General features: G+C 38.4%; 1 protein-coding gene across 2 annotated transcripts in view; it reads left to right on the top strand.

Moving 5' to 3' along the window:
* The first annotated feature begins 3,023 nt into the window (after positions 1-3,023).
* The window catches only part of rnf111 (ring finger protein 111), a 36,038-nt gene continuing 17,740 nt past the window's right edge, over positions 3,024-21,321 (top strand). For both annotated transcript variants that reach the window (XM_061743516.1, XM_061743508.1), the window contains exons 1-3: positions 3,024-3,112; positions 6,553-7,506; positions 11,617-11,746. In XM_061743516.1, coding sequence (XP_061599500.1) covers positions 6,636-7,506; positions 11,617-11,746 — 1,001 coding nt within the window. In that variant the 5' untranslated portion in view covers positions 3,024-3,112; positions 6,553-6,635. The remainder of the gene's footprint in view (positions 3,113-6,552; positions 7,507-11,616; positions 11,747-21,321) is intronic.

Here is a 21,321-nt window from a genome sequence, read left to right as displayed (position 1 = left end):
TTTGGGGATTAATGAAGTATTATTCAACTGAATTCATTGAAGTTAATGTGCTGACACATGTTCCTCTGTATGCCACATTTTGTGTTAGTGTGTTCAGCATTTTGAGTTCTTCTGTGAACAAATTTTGTGTATAAATAATCAGATGTGGATTTTTTTGGTAATTTACATGGGATATGTTTTTGTAACTCATGGATAGGCTATCAGTTTTTGCTAAATGATATGGAATTTTGCTATTACCACAATGCATTTTAGTGATATTTGTTTTGGTTGATATTACTCTGTGTAAAAAGTTCTGACTCTCACTGTAAAATCAAAGATTTGTAGCTTTTGCAATGAATGTTGAGAGTCCGGTTATGTGTACACATTGAATAAGGGAATGTCATTTTAGTATGTTTTTGAAAGATTTAATTAAAAATGGTAAAAATAAGAAAATATTTTGTTGGGAAAGAAAGAAACAACAACAAATAACTGAGGGTGATTTATTGTGATAGCCTATCAAATTGTTACATGTACTTTGCACTTGTTTAGTAATTTCTGCATTTTAAATCTTTTGTTGCATGTATCTCATTCAAAAAATATTTTAAAGATCTAGCTGAATGTGTGTTTAGACATGTTTTAACCCTAAGGCCTTGCGCAATCTTGTTGCTTTGAAACCCAGTTAAGAAATTAAGTATTATGACATAGAGGACAAAACGTGGGATGGCCACATATGTGGTTGCCAGGTTTTAGGAGGTTAAAGTATTGTCATTTGGTTTTTACTAACGTATACATAACATCAGTGTGTTAAATATTCATTATATTAACCATTTGCTATTAGTTCAATTGTTTATACCTCTTGGCATTTCATATGAGCAGTCTGTTCACACAGAAATTAAGAGATTTGCAGATTTATTGAAATGTTATTGCGTGAGAATTTTTTTTAATTTGTGCAGTTGTTGCCTGAGTCCACTAGAGGACGCACCGGGTATATTAAACCAATCCTTTGGGACAGGCGAGGCGATACATACACGACCAGCAGCCGTGAAGCTTGTGGTATCATAAGAAGCAAGAGAGGAATTGTTGTTTCGTCGTATAGACACGAAACAACAATCAATATTGTTGGATTTTTTTTTAAACAATTTTCACCAACGCCTTCTGCTTTGATTGGGATTAAGTGCAGCTGTCGTAAAATGTCGTGAAGGACCTGAAAGCTGGCGGGGGGTTTGGCGCCCCCTAGCGGCGGCGAGTAAAAGACAGTGGATGTCTCGGAAGGCAGGAATGGGAACTTCGTCGAGGGCAAATAGTGAGACATTTTCTACCTTATTAAATAGAGAAATTACAGAGAGTACGTGGTAGCTTTCAGAGGTTGTTGTTATTCGTTAGCGAGTCAATAGGTCTGAGTATGATCGAGTATTTCCCCATTGAAGTATTTCTCATTGCAATATATAGATTACCAATTCTAATTCTAATAATTATTCTTGGCATTATCATGATATATTGTTTTATAGTGTATTATTATATTATGTTATGAGATCTCATGGGATGTTAAACTATAGTATTATTATATTATTATACATTATAGTATGGTGATATCATTTTGTTATATGTTATAATATTATAAAAATTATTATGTTATATTAGGATATTATCATATACTATTATAGTATGACATATATTTATATTATATCGTGCTATATTTCATTTCATTTCATTTTTTATTTATTCCGATCATGGAAATATTCAAACAGAAAAAACAAAAAACAAACAAGTAAAATAACAACAACACATTATCAACTAAAGCATATTCTATAACCAGAAAAGAGCAGGAAGAAGAAAATCTTATTATACCTGCCCCTCCCTCAAAACAAAATTGAACAATAATAACAGATGGTCTGCACAATTACAATTACTCAGTTAACATCACAAAGAAAGGAAAACAAAAAAAAATCAAAGATAGATTGTCTGTCTCCATACGCATATATTATAAATCTTAACTATTTCATCGATACATTGCTATTTTTTCACTTTAAATTAAAAAAAAAAAACGTAAATATGTTTATACAGCCCTTTAAATCATCATGTAATGAATTCCATAACTTAATTCCAACAACAGAAACACTCATCTGCTTTAAAGTTGTTCGGGCAAGTAGATTTTTAAAATTAAATTTTCTTCGACTATCTTCATTATTTGTTATTTATTTATTCATCACTCTATATGATAATTATTTATTTTTTTATTTATTTTTCAAATTAATATTCTTAATTTATTTATCTACTTTCATGATTTTATTTACACACACAAACATGAACAACAAACATGACATTCACATTTCATGATTCAGCAACACGAAATCATTAATTAAATGTGTCATGAATTAATTAAATGCAGTTTTACATTTCATGATTCACACGCAACACAAAATCATTAATTAAAGCAGCACAATGTAACTTTCAGCTTTTGTTGAGTTTGGCGTCTCCTTTGGACAAAAGCGGTAGTGCTTTACCAGTAATGTGGCAGGGTTCCTACCATGCACCTCAAAGTTACATAGTGCCAGTGAAAGCGATACAGACCCCTCAGACCATGACAGAGGTGTCATTAAACCTGTTGGAAGTTGATGTACCATCACAATCACTCTGGAAATATTATATTAAGGTGGAAAAGTTACATAGTGCTGCTTTAAATGTGTCATTAATTAATTAAATGCTGAAATAATAAATATATATTTTTACTTAAAATGAATTGTATTTTAATTAATTAATGACATATTTCATTCTAATTTTAATTAATTAATGACACATTTAATTAATTAATGATATATTTAATTCCCATTTTAATTAATTAATGATGTATTTATTTATTCAATTTTGGCACAAAAAATCCTCCATACAAACACACACACCTAGATACATATCATAGTAACTCGATGTCGTCTTTCGTTGCTGTTTGTACTGTATGTTAATAAAAATAAAAAAAATAAAAACTTTTTTACCAGAATAAAAAAAATAGGCGGGATGTGGCGCCCCCTAGCGGCGGCGAGAGCAACTGTCAGCGGCCAGCCAAGAGGCAACCTGCTGGGTAAACAACAGTGGATGTCTCGGAAGGCAGGAATGGGAACTTCGTCGAGGGCAAATAGTGAGACATTTCTACCTTATTAAATAGAGAAATCACAGAGAGTACGTAGTAGCTTTCAGAGGTTTGTCGTGGTTCGTTAGCGAGTCAATAGGGCTGAGTGTGGTCGAGTATTTCCCCATTGAAGCGGACCTAGCCGTAGCTTAGCTCGGGCCCGTCGGTGTTGTTCGTCGCTCCGCTCGGGACTGTGTTTGTCAGTTTCACAATCCCGGGCCACTGCCTTCCTCGGCTCGCTGCTTCTCCGCAGGCCTGGCTAGTTTGCGGTTAGGGGGCTAGGATTTTTAGTCATCTGTCCAATTTTTTAATCTGTATTTTTTTCTCGGGATTTTAAGCTCTAAAAGGACTGAGAGACATTTTGAAATGAGGATTTAAGCCTAAATTATGGCTCCGCGTTAAATCGACGCAGAGCTTACGCCGTAGGGTTACGGCGTATGCTGCGTCCCCTACGCCGTAGGCTCTGCGTCGGTGTAACGCGGACCATAAATCAAGCCTTTAGACCAGGTACGTGCTTGTCTTTGTTGTCCTCTTGTCTGGAGTATTTATCAGGCTACATTTCGAGGAGACCACTTTGATTATTTCCTCGTAATGGATTCACATAGCTTATTCATATTTGAGCGTTTCTTCATTAACTTCAGTCACTCCACATAGCTGTGGGACCTGCACGGACGGACAGGCAGACTGGAGCAGCTGGGCTTATTGTAATTGCTAAGCGTTGTAGAAACTATGCTTAGCCCATGTTTCAAGCTGGATATTGTCAGCCCAAATCAAAATGTGTGGAGGTGTGGACCTGCTGGCCCGATCAGAGGGGTTGGTAGTGGTTTTTGCAGAGTATGGTGGGTATCGGAGCAGCTCAGCAGCAGCACAGGCTCAGTCGTACATCTTGAATTGGGAGACTATTTCCATTTTCTGTTAAAGCACGCATTTTTCTGACATTAGCAATCGACGGTTTTTAATATAGTAGTTACAGCCGAATCTCCCGTTTTTAAAGTGATATGATCGTCTTTATTCAGAATCTGTATGAGCTTTGGGATTTGTATTCCTTTAGGGTCCTCCTGTGAGGCCCCTTCTTCATGCATGTCATTGCGCAGCTTTCTCTGTGCTATCTGAAAGACTCTCACTTTACACTGAAATGGACAGTATAAGAGTGAAATTGTATTTCTGTTCTTTTCTTGATATACTGTGTATTGGTTCTGATTTAATTCAATGCAACACAAATCCCAGCATCTCTGGGTTTGTTTTTGTTTTCTCCTCAGAAGTCACATCTTCAGGTCAAGTGACAACCAGTATGCTGTTAAGAAATAGGCTGTGAATAAGGAAGCCAATTGCATTGCCTAGTTTTTTTAAATTTCTCCATCTGTTAGTAAATGAAATGCATTGCAAAATACATGAACACCATGCACAAATTTACATACTAATGCAGACTTAAATCCTGCTGCAAATGCGATTAGGAATGTTGGTGTGTTACATTTTTACAGAGATGATGCTACAGAGAGGGTAAACCCTAGTAGTTTAAAGTCTGTATCTCAAAGAATATTCTCTTAATACACAAGGATTTATTTCTTTAAATCATGCAGGCTCTACTTATATGAAGTTTTGATGCAGATTAATTGCTGTGGGATAGTCATTAACAGACTGTTTACAGTTAAATATTTTTTAATGCAGAATATTCACATTTCTCATTTTTGTGAATTATGTATTCCCAGTGAACAATATGGATTGGACAAGCAAACCGCACTATTTCCTCATGTGTTACATCACTTGTACTCCCAGATGGCAACATAGTCAGTGTTGGTACAGTTTGTTCTTCGTTATTTCGGAATAGTTGTGTAGACTGATTTTTTTTTTTTTTTCCAGCGGCAACCTGAGTAGAAATCAAATGTTTTATGCAATCACTTACACGAAAGTCACGGTGTTGTGGTGATCGGCACTGTTGTCTCACAGGAAGCAGGTTCCTGGTGAAAGTGTGATGCTTTTTTTGTTGCTTCTTTTGTCTCTTTGTGGCCCTGTGATTGTCTGACCTGTCCAGGCCTCCACTTACCTGATGACAGCCTCCTCCACAACCCTGAACATGTTCAATGCATGTTACAGAAACTGGATGGACCAACTGTTTTAATTTAGCTTATCTACAGTTTTAAATCAATTTGATTAAAATTACACCCCCACTTTTATTAACAGCAACTGGCTATCAGATATATTTCTTTTTTAGCAGTTTGGAAACACAACTTCCCAGTACTGTGATCACTGCCAGTGCTAACACCAATATTGGCTGAAAGGATGTGTAGTCAGCCATGTGTCTTCTGAAAGTACAGACAGAGTCACAGATATAAACGATTTAGTGTCTACCAACAAGCATACATTTCAGAAAGAAATCTAGTTCTGTTTTAGGACACCTGACTAAACTGTGAAAAGTCTCACTGCAGTACTCTCTAACAGCCCCTTTGCTCAGGTTACACTTGTCAGTGCACCAAAATAATAACACAATGTGTCACGAAGTCATGACATAAACATGACAATTACTTGGATGTGGATAGCGTCTTTGATACCCCATTCAGATTTGGGGTGATTCATGTGTTGCCTGGAACCAAAAATGAAGCAAAATAATCAGTAGTGACTCATTCATGGTTTTTTGGCTAAACCTGTTGTTTATGTATTTTCTGCTTTCTTTCAGTGGCTTTGAGTCATGCTGTCTTCACTTAAATCAAGAAACAGAAAAACTTTAGTTCGTCTCATGGGTGTAAATATTAAGAAACATTAACTTCTTTGTAGGCACATTTGCTTTTGCTTGTTTGGTAAAATGGAAATGTTATTGATGAACGATTCAGTGCAGATGGAAGAATGAAAAGTACAATTGTCACATTAACTGCATTATAAAAAAATAATTTATAGCATTAAGTTTAGCATCTTTTTTTACATGTTTTTCATTTTTCATCCAGTCAGTTTTTATAGGGAAGGTTAAGCTCTGAAAAGGACCCATTATGGAGCCAGTCCTCCACCAACGTTTATGTTATATTATGCTTTTTTTTGCAATGTCTTCTGTGCCTGGTAAATGGATAAAAGTATGCTTATTTGTTGTGAAGTCAAAAAAAATGCTGCTTATAAAGACATGATCAGATATGGGAGTGCTGAATTTTATGATTTAGTTATATTTGGTGGCACACCGAATAACCTAAGTGGCTGTCTTTAAATAAAAAAAATATTCATTTAAGGTCAGATATTTCAATAATATAGCGGTGACTTGCCTCTGATTTGTGTGTGTCACAATTTTGAGCATAACATTTCAAGAAGTAAATCCAGCAAAGCATGTTTTTAGCTTATTATGAGACTTGCATTTATCACACTGTACTCTTTTGCTTCTTTATTTATTGCTATTTTAACATATCTATACTTATTTTTTGGAGAGTTCTTTTGCATCTGTAACTCTTTGCATTTCTACTCTTTTCTAGGTTTTATGAGATGCAGTGGGGAGAACCCTAGGAATTAAAGTAGGTGTGCTTTGTGTTTGCCCTCTGAGGACAGACCTGCCACAATGAAGAGTGAGGTGCCATCTGAGCCCGCCAGCAGACAGGAACATCTCAAGGAGCCACTGGTGAACCCAGAGTCCATGGAGGGAGCAAAGAACTTCCCCAATAACATGGAGGTGATTGGAAAGGCAGGCAGTGATTTTGAAAAACTGTGCGAGTCCAGGCATCGACCCTTGAGGGACACAAGCACACGCAGAGACTCTGAACGACCCCTTTCTGGGCGCAGAAAAAGAAAAGGCCAACAGGCAGGGCCATCGGACATTTCGCTGAAGGAGGCCCACATCAGTGAGAGTTCACTGCAACCTCAGCGTCCCAGAGTAGAACTTTTACAGCATCCCAGCGAGGATGAGCATAACCATGAGTCCTCCTTTAGTGACTGTGCATCGTCCCCTTCATCGAGCCTGCGGTTTGGGGATTCGGACACTCTTAGTTCAGAAGATGAAGGGGAAGCTGGTGCAACAGGGGGCCAACACAAGGCTCCTGCCTTGGCAACGGGAGGAGCCGCTGGAGTTGGCCTGCGCCCTAGTCTGAGTCGGACTCGGGGGAATCGTTCTCATAAGTGGGTGCGGACCGAGGCTGAGCTGCTGAAGCGGCCATGTCTGAGCAGCCGGCGGCCTCTGCATAGGAAACGTTTTGTGAAAACGGGCCCCGGAGAAGGGCAGCGGACTCAAAAGCAAAAGGAACGACTACTACTACAGAGAAAGAAACGTGAAGTGATTGCACGCAGGAAGTACGCTCTGCTTCATAGCACCAGTAGTTCCAGTGAAGAGCTAACCAGTGACTCGTCCTCCCCTTCCTCTACCGAAGCAGAAGATGAGCTGTATGTAGATGTCAGCAGCACCAGCAGCCAGCCCAACAGTGCTGCTGTAGCCACAGGTAACTAGAAATACACACTGAAAAAAAGATCTTTGTGCTGCATTGAAATCTCTGTTTTTTTAATTTTATGTGTGTTTTCCAAATGTTAACAAAGCTTGTCAGTGTGGCTCTTTTGATTGCTCAAAGGAACTCAATAGTGTATTTGTTAAAGCTGATCATTTCCCTTCACTGTATAATCAGGATTGAATTGACTGCAGTAGAAATGTGATGAAATTCATGAATTTGATTATTTGTTTGCATGAGTTGGCTGTGCTCATGCAATGTCAGCGGACTCATCTCAGTCACTAGATTTTAGTTGTGAGCATCACTATCATGACTAGTCAACAACCTAATATCTCCAAGTGCAAACAGGAATATGGATGTGAAGATCAACCAGTGGTTCGGCTAAAGATGACAAATGTTCTGACAGAATGATTCGAACATTTTTTTACACAAGTTTGTAGCAGAGGCCTCCAAGTTTGACCACTGGAGTGGAGGACCAGGTTAGACATGGTCCCCTCTAGAACCCACAAGGACCGCAGCAGCCAAAGCCAGGCTCTGATGTGAGGTGTTGCCTTCAGTAATCTTGGTACAATGTGGCTGAAGCAAAATTACTAGAAGAAACCGAAAACCAGATTGATGTCAGGTATTCAAGATTTATAGATATAATGTTCATATATTATATAATACGTGTGTCTCTTAAAATATTCTCTTAACAGCCTAATACACTTACCTCCACAAGTATGTTAGGTTAGGCCCTATTAATTAAGGAAAAGCTACCCCACACCTGAGATGGGGGAATGGAAACGTATGCTCCGCTGCACCTTTTGAAAAAATTAAAAAACAAGTTTATGCAGCTTTTATATTCAAACCATAACTATGGTTTCCTTTTAAGCAAAAGGAGGAAAAGCTCTAACCTGGCTCTTTGCTTCCCTCGTGTAGCCATTTAGCCTCAGTAACATTTCTGCTACCATAGCCCAAAGGGAGAATGGAAATCTGGTTGTTGTGCATCTAAGGCAGGAGGCAAGTGGGAGAAAACTTAAACTCCAAGCAGCCTTGACGTGGATACAGAAGGTCTCAGAGGGAAACCAAGGCATTTGTTTACAGCACAGGGAAAGCAAGGAGGCAAGTGATGAAACCTGCCCCTAAAATGTCCAGTCCTATGGAGGATATGTGATGTACCGTAGTCAAGAAATGGCTTACTCTTACCTCGAAAGGGAGGTTAATGTGAGGTATCGACATAGAGACATGTGCGTCATTATCGTTGAGTCAATCAAAATTCTGCAAAATTACAGCATTCTGTCACTTGAAAGTGTGCAGTTTCAACTACATTACAAGGTCATTTCAAACCCACTGATCAAGTAGCAGCCTGGTTGGGCTGTCAAACATGATGGCATGTGGTCTTATAATAATTTTGTTCCAGTCCCTGTTAAGCAGTCATATTAGGAATAGTAGCGCTCAGGGTTGTTTGCCCAGTCAAACAGTATTAGTTACAGTTCTCTTTCAAGTTGTTAGGTGGTGTTGTTTATGTGAGTGCATGAAATGACAGGCTGGTAGACTTGGAGGGTGCTAAGCAGCAGCTCCCACGAGATGAGATGGAAGTCTCCGTGGGGAAATACGGACTCAAGAGCACGTCACTAAGTAATATGCCCTGAAGCTGATAAGTGTACACATACTTTGGTATAAAGCAGAACACGGGAAGTCAAAGTTGCCTTATTTCTAGTTTTGTTTATTTTTAAATCTAATTTTTCCCTCCTTTCTTTGGAATCAGTCCATCATTAAGAAAAAACAATGATCACAGTTGTTGAATGTGGAAAATATTTCCTCACGGACATCAGACTGATGCAGTTCTGTCTGCAAGTCAACTCCTCCAGCGCAGAGGATGACGGTGATATATTACGGGGATATAAGAGAGAAGCAGAATAAGCAGCATGAGTTTTACACAGAAAGCTCATTCATGTGGAAGAAGTTCGACTCGTATACCCAATGCATGAGTCAGCAACTCTCACTTACACTGAGAAATTGCGACAATAATTAGAAACAGGCATCCGAGTGTAGGAGCTGAGACCTATAAGGGGCGGGACGATGCCGTCTGGAGTTCCCACAAAATACGGGAAAGTATTGAATTTAATTTATGAAGGGCCCAAGTTTTGGATGATTATGGAAAAAAGACAAGAGAACATGGAAAACATGCTCTTTTCCAACTATTACTTCTACTCCCTTTTGTTAAAGAAAATGAACAACGGATTTTCTTAACCTAAACTTGTCAAAACTGTAAAATTCTTTCATTTTAAAGGGATGTATGGGGAGAAAAATTAGATTTATACATTATTATAAAAGTAAATATTAGAAGTGGCACGTGTTAGTTTACTTCCTTTTTTTATTAAGATGCTGTTGCTCTTCCTCATACTTTATGTACATGAAATGAAACTTAAATATAATATGTTAGGTTGTAAGGTTGTCAAATCATTTATTTATGTTATAGACATTTAAGTTTTTGTACAATGGGGTCTAAAAAAAACTCCTGATGTCTAAAAACTCTCGAAAGTAGAAAAATGAGTAGGAGCCTCAACCGTCTTCCAGTGAGTACTAAAACTATAGTTTTATACGCAGGTTGCACTAAAATAATGTGTTCTTTTGTCAGGTTATAAAACAAAACATCATAGAGCCTCATCTTGGTGACTTTGTTATTGTTGCTCTCCTTTGAAACAGACATCAGGAGGGTCGAGGAGAAAAGATGCATTTCTCTTAGATTAGTTGGTGAGGAGTTCTTGTGGTTTTTTCTAGCAGTTTTCTGGATCCTTTGAGTAGGATGATGGTGGCATTACTATGCAGGGACCTTCAAGGGGTCTTCCCATTGTTTGTACAAATTTCCACCTTCCCGCTGAAATATCTATAAATTGTATGATTGTAAATACCTACATTTTAGAATGTCGTTACATAGGTGGCAGCTCTGGTCATGTTACATTTACATCTCGAGATTTCCAACTGAACTTTTTCTATTAAAACACTACTTTAAAAAAAAAAAAAAAAAAAAAAAATTTTCTGCATAAGTTTAGATGTCATGCTGCTTAAAGGATTCTTGCTGGCAAACATCTGTTATAAAGACTAACTGTGAAAATGGGAAAGTTATTTACATATGGCAGCAGCTGACTGAGCTTTTTAAGGCCCAAGTAGTGACCCGATCCAGATGGGTTGAAGAGGAGGAGATACTGTGGAAGGGGAGCAAAGCAAGGAAGAGAACGTTTTAAACTTTTTCTTTTTCCGAACTGTCATGGAGAAAGTGAGCTCATTGGGACATTAAAGGGAAGAGCTTGGAGCACTCATGAAGATAAATCGGTACTGCTGGGAAGTAAATACTATGTGTCTGACCAAGACATGTCTGCAGGAACATGTTTTGAGCTCCGTCTATCCAGCTTTCATACGTGGAGACAGACTGCAAGCTAAGCAGCAACACTAAAAGGATGAGAGATTACAGTTCTTGTTCTCGTCAGATGGTGTAATTCTGGACCTGTTAATGTGAAGGAGCATCTCTGCTTCTGGAAACTGACATGTCTCTTTCAGTGGACAGCATGGACAGACACTTGCTGCCTGTGAGTTCATGTTATCCACTGAAAGAGTTCACCTGCAGGTGATGTCATCAGATCAGCTGATATCACAACAGTGCATTCATGGAGATCACCGGAGATTTCCTCCATGCTTTTCTCTGAATTCACTCTTCCAATCTTAATCTCTGGATTTCTTTTTACTGGTCTTGGGTCTTGAGCAGCATCTAGATCTCAGAGTGTCTACGGCATTAAATCCAAGTAGAAATGTTGGTAGATCTGTTGGATAAAAAGCCATTTCCTTAATGATGAGCTCTGAACTGTAAATATTCTCAACATGTTGAAGTTGTTATTGACTGTTCCTTCTAGTTTGTGTTCATAAAAAAAACTCCTCACTTAGTTTTCATGTGACTATGATACATTTCTGGTTAATGTAATAATCTGTGGTCAATCAGAGTTTATTCAGTGTTGTGAAGGGGTTGGGTGCTGTCAGGTGCTTTTGTATTATTCCTTTTTTGTGCATTTGTGAGATTTAGGTTGTACGTACGATGTGTTTAAATTCTTTACTAACTTCCACTGTTTCCAGGTGCTCTTGATGAGGATGTGGTGGTGATAGAGGCGTCTCCGGCTCCAGCACCTGTTCCTCAAAATGAGGAGATCAACGTCACTTCAACAGACAGTGAGGTGGAGATCGTCACAGTCGGTGATGGATTCAGGTAGGGGCATATACCTTTTCATCAAGCAATATATAAATTGTCATTCAATACACCAATGGAGTTTAAGAGGATCCTACATACAGTTTTGAATCAATATGTATGAGCTAATAAAACACATTCTGTTGATGTAACGGTAGAGAGAGGACCTTGTCACCATTCAGATGGCACGAGCCAGCATTCAGACACATAACCTCTTCTTCATTCTCTGCCGGCTGGCTGCCCCTAACACCTTTTAATAATAATAATAATAATAACTTGCATTTATATAGCGCCTTTCAAAGAACCCAAGGTCGCTTAACAGATCATGAAAAAGGAAAACCAAGGAAGAACAAACAAAACAAAACACCATCGGGACAAAACGACAGGGGGGGGGGGGGGCACTAATGGGGAAAAGCCAGGGTGAAAAGGTGGGTTTTGAGATGTGTTTTAAAACTGTCCAGAGAAGGGGAGTCACGGATTTTAGTCCATGGTCCAGGCCAGACATCAGTACCACTCAAGGTGACCAAACTTGCTTATAATCTTTGAAAATATCCATGTCTGTAGATGATATTTTGGTACGATAACCCTTCCTGAGTGGCAGCTGTATCACAGTTATCAGCTCATGAAGTTCAGAAAATTACATTTTAGATGCTGGTGCATATCCTGGTTTAGACTCATGTACAGGATATCTGTCAATGTTTCACAATATTGTCTTTGGTATCATTTTAAGCATTCATTCGATCTAAGATGTGAATCTTTCTGACCAACATAGAGGTCACTGCAGCTCTTTAAACTATAAACAACACATATTTTTACACAATGATATACTATCTTTTATCCCTGTGTCATCTAGGAACAAAAGAGACACAATACAAAAACTGGAATACTCACAGGACCATAAGGATTCAGGAAATGTATCACATCTTAGCTTGAATGAATGCTTAAAAGGTCCCCTTTAAAATGATACCAAACACAATATTGTGAAACATTGACAGATATCCTGAGTCTAAACCAGGATATACACCAGCATCTAAAGTGTAATTTTCTGAAGGGGCTGGGCAACTTCATGAGCTGATAACTATGATACAGCTGCCACTCAGGAAAGTTATCATACCAGAATATCATCTACAGACATGGATCTTTTCAAAAATTATAAGCAAGTTTGGTCACCTTGAGTGGTACTGACAAGTGAAATTTTGGGCTCTGGCCCGTGGACTACTTTCTCCTCATTCCTGATTCCATGTCCAAGCCCTGCAGATTGGCAACTCTTTCTGCAGTTCTTCGGAACCAACAGCGTTGGTGATCTTCTGAGAAATTTCATCTTTGGCACGAACACCCAGCAGTTCCTTGATTTTGTTGTCATTCATGTTTCCTATCATTTCTTCTCCCAAACTTATCAGATTTCTGAATGAGTGAGCTGTCAGTGATGCGTCACATCCAAAATGTGGCTGTTTATGGTACTTCATCATCTGGTGACAACACAGTTATCACTGATTTGTTTCAGACTCCACATGTTTTAAGATTAGTTATGGGGCTTTTCCACTAGTACCTACTCACCTCGACTCGCCTCTGGCGCTTTTCCACTATGGGTCTACCCGTGCCGAGTAGATACTTTTCTGTAACTACTCTGCGGAGGTTCTAAGTGGGATGAGTCGGGCCTAGCTGATGTCGTCACACTACAGGTCTGCTGGTTGGCCAGTCAGACGCCTAAGTCAGGATGTAAACATCGACTGACGCTTCTTGTTCATTCTGTTCGACCAGCAATGGCAATGCAGAAGTCTGTTCCGTGATCCAACTCTGAGGTTCAGACATTCATAAACCTGGTGGCTGAGGAGAGAATTAAAAAGGGATCTATATGGGCGATAAGGAACGAAAAGATCTACCAGGAGCTTTGTCAGTCCATACCTGTTCACGGGTACCAACGGCCTTTTCAGCAGCGCTGAGACAAGCTAAAAAAATTTATTGAAAGCCTCGCCGCTTGTAGCTTCTCTCACTGTCATTTTTTTACTTGATATTGAACACAAGCCAAGACCAAGCAGCACATATAGCATCTCCTCCAGGTTCTACATCTTTGGTGTTGTTTTCTTCTCCTTCGTTTGTGTCACACAATCAAGTACGTCACAGCAGCTTCGCTCCAACCCCGCCTACTTCTGCTCCAGGTACTGGATTGTAATGGAAAAGAAACTAGGCCGAGTTGATAGAGTCCAGTAGGTACTAGTGGAAAAGCACCATTACTCATCCTGGGGAGGCTGCTGAGCTGTAAGCCAATGCCCACCATGTCATTTTGGATGCATTCAGATAGACTATTTACTGGTCTAAATTAGTGGCCCCTAACAAATCACTGAAAGGAGTATTAAACCATTTTCACATTTAGCAGCCCAAGTCCATTTTTTAGCATATGCAGGTTTAATCTTGATTCATTTATTTAACAGTTTAAACTGTGACAAACCACATAAAATGTGATTTATTTCCAAATCATATCCAAGCCACTTATGGGAATGGATTTAAATTGCAAAGATACATCTCAATCTGAACTTCCTGGTCACTTAAGTAGGATTTCAAACACTGCCACCTAGAAGGATCCTAAATGATCCACAGTGGCTCCCAGCTCCTTCAGATGAGTGGCGGAGGCGCTGCAGAGGACAGGACCTCCTGTTTTTAAAATTTAGTTTTGATGGAAAAATCAGAATATTGTGTTTAGCTGACGTTCAGTTAGCCCAAGCTGCCTGCTCTTAACCCTTCACCCTTGAGTCTTTCCAGGACAACTCACAGCCAGTCACAGCTGTCTATATATTATATAATTATAAAGTTTGTCAATAAAAATGAGACACATTCTGTTTAAAATATGAATGATTATGCTCTGTTAGGTATTTTTTCACAGCTTAGAAGCTATGCTCAAATGTCAATACAGTGCTACTATCTATGAAGCCTTTTTCTAGCTGTCCATGACCCAATTTTAGATAAAATTATTTCTTTACATTTTACCTGTTGTGGGGGAGAGGAAAAAAAACATGCATTATGAAGTTTTTCCTGCTTTGTAGACGGCAGCAACCTGGAATGTTGGTGCTTGATTGACTTCCATTCTTTGCATGTTGGCAGCCATATAGATTAGGGAACGTCAGCATTAGAACGCAGATCGGATCTGATCGCTGGGAATATATCATGTAAACCGTCAGAATCCTGATTAGAGCTTAAAAATCAGACTTGGGCTGGTCATGTGAACATGGCCTTGCCTTATGGGGTTTGCAGACCAAATTGGTGTGTAGCCTTTGTTAAAGATTTGCTCTGCCATTTTATAATTTTGCATATACCATCATCTGAATGAAGTTCTGTACCTGGAGGTGTGGCAAGTATGCAAAAGTGCAAAAACAGGGATAAAGAGACTACATGTACCAGTATAGACAGTTTCTGACCAGGATTTTAATAAGACGGTAAGAACAAAGTTAATGTTTTGAGATGCTGCAGCTCCAGGTGACTGGCAGTGGCAACTGAACACCTCAATTTTTATATGTTGAATTTAAATGGATGTGTCTTACGTAACAGCTTTAAATTAGTAACATGTCCTCACAGTGAAATTCTGCGTAAACTGTAAACTGTCACAGCTGCCTCTACCGTAGGAAAATGCTCCACAATGTTCAAACCCAAAGTTAACTTTTTTTTTTAAGGATAATCATGTAATTATTCCTCCTGGTTCAGCTGGGTGCTGCTCTTGACTGTCATAACTATCCATTTTCTTAGACAATAACAAAAAACACACCCACCATAGAAATGGAACTTTTGGGCAAAGTTTTCGTTTCAAACGTGTACAACTTCAGTTGAGGGTTCTGTCTTCTTAAAATGTTGGAAGTTGCTTATGGTAATGCTTTTTTTTCCTCTCTCTTTTTTAGAAATGTATTTAATGGGTCAACAAGGTTACATTAGCTTAGTCTTCTGCTGTCCTAATCATTGATGTGGATTATTGATCATATTGTTACTGTGTGGTAGACTGAAAATCTAAATAGTATTTTAACAAATTATACCCAGAATATAAGCTGTACTAACATATCCTTTATTACAGAACTAGAAAAAGGAGTGAATACACAATAGTTTTATGGATGGGCAGGATGGAGGACTGTGCTTCAGCAGATTTGCTTTGCTCATGGATTCCATAGTTGTGCTTACATTTACCAGAGAACGCTGCCACAGTAGAGCTGCATGTCAGCTTGTTTATATCTGTGAGACCACATTATTCTGAAAAGACCTGCTCAGTGCTCTTGTTTACCCGTTTTGAGAAACTTCATATTTGCCCGTCCAACTTTTGACCCTACTATATTCATAATTTCACTTTCTCATCAGTGTCTTGAGTATAAGAGGAAGATAAGTGATTTTAGAAGAGTTTCTTTGTTACTCGTATGTTGAACTTTGGGTTCCAACAGATTTCGGCCAAATATCACAGGAAGTGAAATGCATTTTTTTTTTTAGTTTTTTTTTGTTTTTTTTTTTAGGTTAAATAATGTTACCAATTCCTATTATACATTCATGCCAACCATGTTTAATTATTACCATAAATGTAATGTTTTAATTTTATGTTTTATTAAATTAATTTATATGTATTTTAAAACCATAAAGCAGCAAGGTATATTTTTAAATATTGTATTTGAAAAGTTTAGTAGTGTAGAAGTAGTGCCCATTATTATCTCCGCTCACAGTAACTAAAATCCCCTGTTCGTATACCTTAAGGCTCATTTGTAAAACTAACTAACTTTTTTTACCCCCAATATATTACCTAGCAGTCGTTAGTACTTGAACCTAACCAAAGGTTTACTTTTTTTTTTTCAATGCCTAAATATAAACAAGCAATGGGTGAAAATAAAAGCAATCGGAGAGTAAAACCAAAGCTTCTGCACAGAAATAAAATGAATAAAGAAAGTTTAAAGATATCAATTCCCCATTGAAAACGACTCGGGTTTTCTGGATGAAAGTCAAGTGTGTTATTGCACCACTTTCTCATTAAGTCGGCCTATGGAAAAGTCTCTCCTTAAAATTTGAAACATTTCAACTGCTATTTATTACTATTTAAACATTTGCACAGATTATGCCATCGATATTGCTTTGGTAACATCTTTAAAAATTATTCAGAATTACACAAGAAATAGAGAAGTGTGTGTGGAAGCTCCGTCTTCCCAGAAAACTGCAGAATATCCCACTTCTGTCTTCCTCCGCTGTCACTCATATCTTCTTCAGCCCATTCTGTATGTGTCCTGATTCTTCCATTGGGACTTCCTGTATTAATACTGCACTAATTCCTCATGTAGGCTATTCTGCTGCTCAAATCATCAAACCTTTGCCTTCGTGTTTGCCTTCATCCGTCTTCCTTTTTGTACCTCACGTTTAACCACATCTTTCTCTTTTCTCCAGTTTATAGCAGTCTGTGACATCTGAAAACACTTCCTGGAAGTTATTAGTCTGAGCTCGGACAGTCATGGGTTGTCTAATCTGCTTGTTTTCCTCACATTCAAAGATGTCCTCTCTCGCTAGAGAGTATGAAATGAGCCAAGGGTGGGAGTGGGGAGCAGGAGCTCCAGTGTTGGAACAGGAGGGCGGAGAATCAAAGACCAGCAGGAAAGCAATGCAATCTTTGTCCTCATTGCCAGTTGACCATCTCGCCAGTGTTAAAAGGTTATGTCAGTGTAAGACAGGACAAGCATGGTCCTTTTGTGTAGCTTTTTGTATTAGTGGCATATGTAATTGTGTGTACTGCAGTATCTTTATGATGTCCTTGAACAATAGATTGGTAGTCTGGACACAATTTTGATGTTTTCTTTCATTACCAGCTTACACGTTGTGAAAATATGAATTTCGGTTAAAACCCATGAACTGCTTCATTAATACCAGAGAAATCTGAAAATTATAATTTTTCTAATCGCCATAGGCTGCCTTTTTAATCACAAAGCTTTGCCTTCCACAGAAAGTTTATTGATAATGTGCCAGTGTAATCATTTTAAATTCCAACTACAAACATTTATTCATATGTCATTGTGACTCAACTAAACGAGAAGTTTCCAGTATTTTAACAAATGCTGTAGATTGTATTTGCTAAGTGGCCTTCCCAGAGTGCGGTGCATTGTAATAAGCAAAGATGATGAAACCAAAACAGATAAATTAAAAAAGATCTTGACCATTCCCTGCCCTGATGACACACACAGCACACGAGTAGATGAGGTAGCATATACAGTATTTGATATGGTAATTTTGTCTCCAGGATTCCAGGTAGATTTATAAAATCCTACATTTTGAAGACAAATGCAGTTTTCCTGACCATGCAAAGATTGATGCCCCACATTGTTTACTGCTCCTCACACATTTCTATTCCTCTCCTCTCCTCTTCTTTAACTCCCAGACTCTCAACCTTAACTGTCGTTAGCGTCAGTCCCGAAGGTTTTCTCCACATTACCACAATACCTTTAGCCTCTCCTCTTATCCCAGGGGTGGGTGGCTCACATGACTTCGGCTTGGCACAACCTCAACCTCGCCAATTCACCCATTCCCATAGTGATCATATTTACAATGTACTGTTTTCCTCTTTGCTGCCACCTCCCACCCTCAGGGGCTCACAGCAGTAAACAGATATTTACAAAATAATCCCAGGTCTGCTTAATTAGCAGCTGGTCCCTAGTGTCAAACCCTGCTCCTTAGGATCATCCCAGAGCAGAGGTGCCAGTCCAATTACTCCCCCTCCACCCTTAACACTACCATTGCTTGCCACCCTCACAACTGTGTGATCTATTGGGAGGTACACAAGTGTGTTTTTGTGTATATTTGCATAATGGCCACAAGCTTGCCTTTGTTCGTTGTGAAGTATGAACGTTAATAAGGTCTATTCTTGATTCAACATGCATTGTGCAGCATTTCGGACAGCAAACTGAAATATGCAAAGTGTACAAGCATATGGGAATCTCCCTTATCTGAAACAGTAGCAAGAGAGGCATTTCCTGTATTACACACATCTAGGGAATGTGATGAAAACCAACTCGTAATTATCGTAGATAACGAGGATTATATCAGTAATTTAACCAATCTGATCAACTCCATTGCTCTTTTGGGGATTTACAACATCTGGATGTCCGTCGTTTTGTCATATAGATCCATATTGACTTAATAATGTTGAGATCTGGGCTCTGTAGTCTAATACAAAGTCATTAAAAACTCTTAACATTAAAAAAAACTGTATAAACGCAACCTCTTTTCTTGTAAATTGCAAGAAAAATAACACGACAGGCTGCCAGTCTAACATAAGACAAAAATAAAGCAAAACATGTTTAATGTTTGTTTACCCTAATCTAATATTTAAAAGCTTTTAAGTTCATCTGACCGTCTGTCTGTTCCATATCTGAACAAACGATGGGGAAAAAGATGATCTCATTAAGGATTTATTTCGTTGTTTGATAAATTCCTGTTTCTGTTAGTTAATCTTTAAGAGTCATAGAAGTAGATTATAATCTCCTTTGGCACATCAAAGCAGTGGGTAACTAGGCTGTACTTTTAGTTTGGATATGCGCTCTCTTTCCCATCCCTGCTGTGTATTTTGTAAGAGCTCTCATTTAGCAGTGAAATCCCCTAGCTACCAAGCTCCATGGCATCCAGCTTTACGGCACTCCCATACAGCCTCTTGTCTCTTGTCCCTTGGGCTCGTTCCTCCTCCCTCTGATCTCAGGGTTTTACAGCACTGCGGAGGGAAATGTAGCTATTCCCTCGCTTCTCACTCTAGTCTCAGAGGCCAAGGAATAGAGCAACAAGAGCCTCTGAGAGAGAAAATTAAAAGAAATATGAGAAAAAAGGGCCAAAGGCAGAGAAGGAGAGGTGAAAAGCATAAAACGGCCAGTCTGAAATAGGAGAACCATGTAGAAACAATGGATATATTTGCATGCATGTGAAGTGGTTGCTGATGCAGACCTTCTTGATGGCATACTGAACTTGTGTGTGTGCGTGTGCGTGTGTCTCTTTTAAAAACAATAGAAAGCGTTTGATCACAGTTAGGTTTAATATTGGCTGAATTCAACCTAAAAAAACCCAACTTATAACTTTATTCATCATGCCACTATTTACTAAATAAAAAATTAAGCTGTAAATGAAAATATAATGCAATTATACTGCTTTCATATCATTTAAAAGGATAAGTTTCAGCCATATGTTGCCAATCATCATCTTGGGGGTTCAGAGCGTTCAGGTGTGTGTGTTAACACAATAGGCCAAGAGGGAAATAAGCAGGTCTTAGAGAAACAATTGCTACTGTACATTAATCTGGAAAGGATTATAAAACTATTTGTACGCAATTTGGAGTCCAATCTTTATGGTTAATATGTTTGCATGACCATAGACAGAAAAAAATGACAACAAAAAAATGCTTTACTTGGGGCGGCAGTAGCTCAGGTGGTAGAGCAGGTCGTCCAAAGATCGGAAGGTTGTCTGTTCAAATCCCGCTCTGTCACAGTTGCTGTCGTAGTGTCCTTGGGCAAGACACCTTACCCACCTTGCCCCGTGTGAATGTATATGAATGTTGGTGGTGGTCGGAGGGGCCGTTTGGCGCAATATGGCAGCCACGCTTCCACCACCGGTGAGAATGTGCATGAATGAATAATGATCTCGGTAAAGCGCTCTGGGTGCCTTGAAGGGCGCTATATAAAACCAAGCCATTATTATTATTATTTACTCTGACTGAGTAGTATTAAAAGGCAGGTAAACATCTCAGTCTAACGGACAACAAACTTCTAGATAATGAGCTGAAAGTTGGATTTGTCCCTGCATATAAACGGCAAGCTGGACTGAGTCGAACAACTAAACCAAAGATTTATCTGTTGTTGGAGGTGTGTAGTGTAATACTTTGTATTAATAAGCTGAATGCGCACATTAGTACCACTACCACCTATTGGAGACTGGCATACTTTGTTTGGTAAATCAATTCCCTTTACATGCATGTATATTAGGTCAGAGAAATGAGTCCAATAACTGGCCTAATTCAGGTATAACTATAACACAGCTAAGCTGTAAACATGGTTTGGCCAAACTGGGCTTGCGAAAATACAACTGCATCAGAAGATTTGTTCTCAAGGGGAAAGCATTCAAGGCAGTTTCCATGCAGACAAAAAATGCAGACAAATTGTAAAAAAATAAAAAAAAGAAAAAAAAAAGTAAATTAATAAATCCAAAAGCTAAATTTCAGACCCTATTTGCCTCACTGAGCATATTTAATGCTGAAGTTCCAACAGGGCAACTAGAAAAGGACTCAACAAGTAGGGTTTGTTTGGAAAGTTACTTGAGTAACTCGATTACAAAAAATGATTGAAAAATGTATTTGTTTAATTAAAAAATAAATGTAGAAAAAATAAATGGGAAACAATTTTATTTATTTTTATTTGATTTTATCTCTCATGAAATTTTCAATTTGAAGTAATTTTATTTATTTTTGTTGGAAAACAAACTTAACAAACTTTACTAGTTTCCATGACATGTAAATAAATGTAAATTTTTCTTCAAAAATAAAACATTTTTTATTAAGTGATCAGTCTTGTTTTCTGTTGTGTATTTTATAATTGGGCTTTAATTAAGCAAAATTATGT

This window comes from Cololabis saira, chromosome 2 (genome assembly GCF_033807715.1).
Source record: "Cololabis saira isolate AMF1-May2022 chromosome 2, fColSai1.1, whole genome shotgun sequence".
In the NCBI taxonomy this organism is placed as follows: Eukaryota; Metazoa; Chordata; class Actinopteri; order Beloniformes; family Belonidae; genus Cololabis; species Cololabis saira.
The sequence above is the reverse complement of the archived record's forward strand: the minus strand, read 5'-3'. Positions and strand labels throughout refer to the sequence as shown.